The sequence below is a fragment of the Sinocyclocheilus rhinocerous genome, unplaced genomic scaffold, assembly GCF_001515625.1.
Source record: "Sinocyclocheilus rhinocerous isolate Xijiao unplaced genomic scaffold, SAMN03320098_v1.1 scaffold364, whole genome shotgun sequence".
NCBI classification, from domain to species: domain Eukaryota; kingdom Metazoa; phylum Chordata; class Actinopteri; order Cypriniformes; family Cyprinidae; genus Sinocyclocheilus; species Sinocyclocheilus rhinocerous.
Window position 1 is genome coordinate 444,882 of NW_015659024.1, and position 5,407 is coordinate 450,288.

The window sequence follows — 5,407 nt, forward strand, 5'->3', positions numbered from 1 at the left end:
TATCATTGCATTTTTCCCAACATTTCTTATTTGTATGTTCAAAAAATTATTTAAAACATTAATCTCATAAAATTATTTATACATTTGCAATTTTTTCTCATCTCAGCTTCATCAAACAGTCTGTGTAAATACATCTAATGCCACTTCAGATGCAGCTTCTGCGTTTGTTGATACTGATTTCATTTGACTGTTAACAACTCTACAGTTTTTTATTATTCTAACTGAATTAATTGAAACAATGTAAGACTTTGATGTGAAAGATGACATTTAATAAGGTTAGGGGGGAAAATGACCATTTATAAACATGGGAAATGACATCTGTTTTGTTTGTATTTGCTGTCAATTATAGTTCTTAGAAAGAAAATCAGAATCAGCAAAAATCAGTATCGGCAGGTCACACTTCCAAAAAAAATAAATAAATAAAAAATCGGAAATAGGAATCGGACAAGAAAATTGCAATCGGTGCATCTCTATTTACGGATGAGTAAATGTGAAATCGATAAAATCAAAATAAAAGACCAGCGTGAACATTTCTGTCAATTCAAGTAGAGCTGCACAATCAGTCGAAATAAAACCAAAATGATCTCCAGCTCTGCATCCGCTTCTGAGTTTGAGTCACTTTAATATGCATTTGGAAACGCAACATGAACCAACCATCTTCCCAAACTTGTAATGAGAAGCGCTTATCAACAACTGAAAAAAACGAAAATGAAGAAATTAAGACAGACATAAATATTAGTATTGTAATTTTACAGTTACAAAAATATTATTATTATTTTGTATTTCTTATGATTTATTATATTTCTTATATTGTATAATTTATTATATTTCTTATATTGTATATAATAAATATTATATTTTAAATACTCCATTTTAAATTTTACAGTGAATATTACATAGGTAATATTACTTATTTTGTATTTAATAGTTTTATATTTAATAATAATAATCATAAACATAATTCATAATCATATTAAATATATAATCATACATTTTTTTGTCAAATTGTTCAGTCCCACAATCAATTCTTATTAGATATTCTTGTTCAAATCGTGCATGGGGTTATTAAATTTAATTAACACTAAAACCAAATCCATAAAGAAATTAAAGAAAATAAAACTTATAACAAAGAAAAGCTTTGAATATTATACTTATAATAAAATGAAAATAAACTTGAGACTTGAGAAACTGAGATCAAATAAAACATACAAAAAAAAAACACTGTCCAGTTGCCAAAGGCAAGATTTCTCATTTTCATATAGTTTAACCTGATGTACTAAAATAACCAAAACTGCAAAATAAAAATTAAAAAGTATAAAGAAAAACTCACAACAAAAATACTAAAACTAGAACTAAAATAATAACAGAAAATGTAAATACAAAAACTAATACAAAAAATTAATACAAAAATGTAAAGTATCTCCATTATACTAAAAGCCCCATGCAACCCTAAATTCAAGTATCAAGTAGGGTTGTGACGGTGAGGAAATTTTCCCACCGGTTAATCGACGTGTGACAACACCGGTAATACCGGTATCACCGCGGGGGCGTTCCCTCTTTTCCTCGCTTTCCTTCGCTTTTAAATAGCTTGTAAAAGCGGCATGCGCATTTTACTTTCACTTTCAAATAGCGACAATTCGGAGTAAAGCAACTGTTCGTTTGAATTTTCCCTCTTTTCCTCGCTTTCCTTCGCTTTTGTATAGCTTAAAAGCGGCGTGCGCATTTTACTTTCACTTTAGAATTAGCGGCAGTTCAGCGTCAATTGCTTGAATGCAACAACAAAATACAACGTCAAACTCACTTTAGTCTATATATAAAACATAAATGACACAAAGGCTTAACACCGGTATCACCGTCAACACCGTCTATCGCGGCAAGCCTAGTATCAAGTACCAATTATGATTAAACATGATTTGAGGAATCATTCATGCCTGTAGCTCAAAGGTGTTGGAGAACTTACAAGCCACAGTTTAATATTTAGTGCTGGGAATTTTATCAAATCACTAACCCTAAACATGAGCAGCAGTGATGGTGAAACAGCACTAATGAGGGAAGACTTTACCTGATAAGCAAATGAATGTGGTGTAGTCACCAGGGCCTCCTGTAGCTAAAAACGGGATCTTTTTCTTCGTCCTCCTCTTCACCTGCACGGCTGCCAGCAGCCTCTCATCGTTGGGAATAAAGATCGCCTTGTTGAGGGCCGATTTGGCACTCATTGTAGCCGATGGCGCAGACTGGGTGACAGCAGGGGGCTCTTGACTCTGATGAGAGAGACATTGAGACAGTCAACATCTAACAGGACCTCTTATACTGTATGTGACCTGGAGACACAAAACTCTTTCTTGTATAGCGCTTTTCACAATACATATTGTTTAAAAGCAGCTTCAGTTGCAAAGTTGTGACTGACTTTACTATGATTTGTGACACATTTCTAAGTGAAATGTCTTTTCAAACAAAAAACATTGTCTGGGACTTCAGTTGCTGATTGGACTGTAGAAAGTGTGTGTTATACACCAGAATGGAAGCAGATCTGAAAGTGATTGGTTTCAATGCAGTGCAACTTTGCATGTGTTAAAGGGATAGTTCACCCAAAAATGAAAATTTTCTGTTAATTTTCTCACTCGGGCCATCCAAGATAGGGGACTTTTTTCTTCAGTATAGAACAGTAACAACTATTTTTTTGTTGAAACCATTCATTCATTCATTCATCACCAAATCATGTCAAGGAACACAAAATGAATACCTGTGGCTACTGACGATATATTGAGGTCTTGTGAAGAGAAACGATCAGTCTGTGCAAGAAACTGAACATTATTTACTACATTATTACCTGTAATCCAGAGCCTCAGACAAACGGTCCAGAGTGATGTCCGGTTCACGAACGAATCATTCTTTTGAACCGGTTCTTTTTGGTGAACTAGTTGAACCAGTTCATCAAATCTGACTGAAGCGTCTGAATCAGTTCGTGTCTCGAGCAGCACAGCTCTACAAGTTACTCCATCAAAACTCACTTTCAGACGCCTGACAGTCACTCTGACTGGAAATGAGCTGAAATAGCGGCGTATCTGATCCTGTGATGAATGAACTGATTCAGCACTCCAGTTCCTCCAGCAGTCACTGAACTGAGGAAGCAGTTCGACTCGGACTGAAGACTGATGAGCCGCTGAGCTTGAATGAAGGGCCAAATGAACGTTTTTGTGGTTTCTCATTGTTTATGAAAAAGTTGATTAAGACTAGTTTATTCACTTTATATGCTTTAGACATGTAAAATATCAACGTTTCACATTATTATTGGGTGCTTTAATAATATAATTGCGTATACATTACTTAATTGTGTGATTATGTAAAAAAAAAACTAACCAGTTTACTGAAATGAACTGTCCGAAAGGACTGGTTCGTGGAAAAGAATCGGATCTCCCTGTTTGCCTGAGGCTCTGCATTACAAGTATTAATGTTGTGAATAATGTTCAGTTTCTTGCACAGACTGATCGTTTCTCTTCATAAGACCTCAGTATATCGTCAGGAGCCATGGGTATTAATTTTGTGTTGCCTGTATATGCTTTTTTGACTCTCAAAATGTTGGTAGCCACTGACTCTCACTTTACGAATCACCAAGGACTGCAGTTTCAGCTAAAAATCTTCTTTACTGTTCTACTGAAGACAAAGTCACCTACATCTTGGATGGCTTGAGGATGAGTAAATTAACAGCAAATTTTCATATGGGTGAACATTTGGGTGAACTATCCATTTAAGTGATGTTGTTGAGTCTTCTTCATCAAGAAGGGCATTTCTAAATTCTGGGAGAGATTTTCTGTGGCATAAACTCCCAAAACGTGATGTTTCTGAGTATTTTCACACACACACACGTTGACAGTAGATAGCAGCAGGAACGTCCAGTAGTCAACAGTTATCTGTTTTGCCTTATTGACATTGAGAGATTGTGGACTCTGCAGGGTTGTTGCACAATGTAACTAGGTCATTTAAGTGTGGACAGCAGTTGAGAACACATGTTGACACTAACACCGATACTTTGATTGTCTATACATAAAACTATCAAATCATCCATTTGCTCCAAACCCTATAGTACGCTTCACTGTAAACTCAATGCTCAAAGCAATTCACTGCAATGAAATGAAAAAAAAATTTGAATGAAATAAGATGATCATAATCTGTGGCACAACATAGAGAGGTTTGAATCAAGGTTGTTACACTTCTTTAAAACAACATCGTAATGCATAATGCTCATGAGTAGGTGGTCTTTTGTCGCCATTTAAACACATTTAACCACATGAGCGTCTACAACCTCTGGAAGTGGTCAAAAGCAGACAAGCTTAAAACCCCATTTTTAGACAAACTTTTAGACCCCATTTACACCTGTATTTAATGTGGTCCGTTTGTGATGATGATCTTAATCACAGGGGTAAACAGGGCCTCTGAGTCTCAAAAGGCAGTTGTTCATATCTTGCAGATGGCATCACATGGCTCCACCACATCCACATAGATTCTGGCAGATGTGTTGTAACATTTACCTCCTATGAGGCTCAGGTCACACTATTATTACAGTTTGAGACTCAAGAGTTATGATGTGAATAAACAATGGTATATTGATGACAAACGATGCAATCTGTATTATGAGCAACACTTAAAAAATAAGGTTCCAAAAGTTGTTTTTGTTTTCACAGCAATGTCATAGAAGAACCATTTTTGGTTCCCAAAAGAACCTTTCAGTAATAATTTCTTAAAAGAACCATTTTTTAAGTGTGAAGAATATTTGAATAATCTAAAACTAATGCAAAGATTCCTTGGATGTTAAAGATTCTTCACTGAACCATCAATGCCAATAAAGAACCTTGATTTTTAAGAGTGAAGCATACAACGTGGGGTCCAGAGTTGAGGACCCCAGCCATATAATATCTTCTCCCCCAGTTTTCAGTGAAGTTCAACATGTAAACACAGTTTTGTGATGCTTTTCAAATGCATCCTGACCACCAGCCACTGCCTCGGACATGAAATGCTCATTGGCAGTAACAGAAGCATGTAACGTGATTATATTTTGGGAATCAGATGAAAGTATAGCTGGTTCTGTAGTGCTATTACTTGCATGCAGCAGAATTTTTTCTTATATGTGAATTCTCTAAATGTAATCCAAATTATCGCAGGTTCACACCACAGTGCAGAGTTCACTTAAAATGTGCTTTAAGAACACAAAAGAGCCACTGGTTCACCTTACTTTTCATTTGTGCAATTCCAAATGTTCTTGGGTGTTTGTTTAAAAAAATAAGTTCAATGAACTTCCTTCTTTTACCTAAACACCTGCAGGAAAACAGGTTTAACAGTCAACAGAAGACTATAGGTAAGTCCTGAGAACTGCTGTGGCTTACTAAAAAAAATGTGACAAAAAAAAATT

The 5,407-nt window shown here is 35.4% G+C and overlaps 1 protein-coding gene across 1 annotated transcript in view; it reads right to left on the minus strand.

Moving 5' to 3' along the window:
• LOC107723262 (syntaxin-binding protein 6-like) overlaps window positions 1-5,407 on the minus strand; it is a 45,400-nt gene that overhangs the window by 27,223 nt on the left and 12,770 nt on the right. Inside the window, exon 2 of the mRNA XM_016531829.1 lies at window positions 2,063-2,261. Within this exon, the coding sequence (XP_016387315.1) occupies window positions 2,063-2,216 (154 nt within the window). The 5' untranslated portion in view covers window positions 2,217-2,261. The remainder of the gene's footprint in view (window positions 1-2,062; window positions 2,262-5,407) is intronic.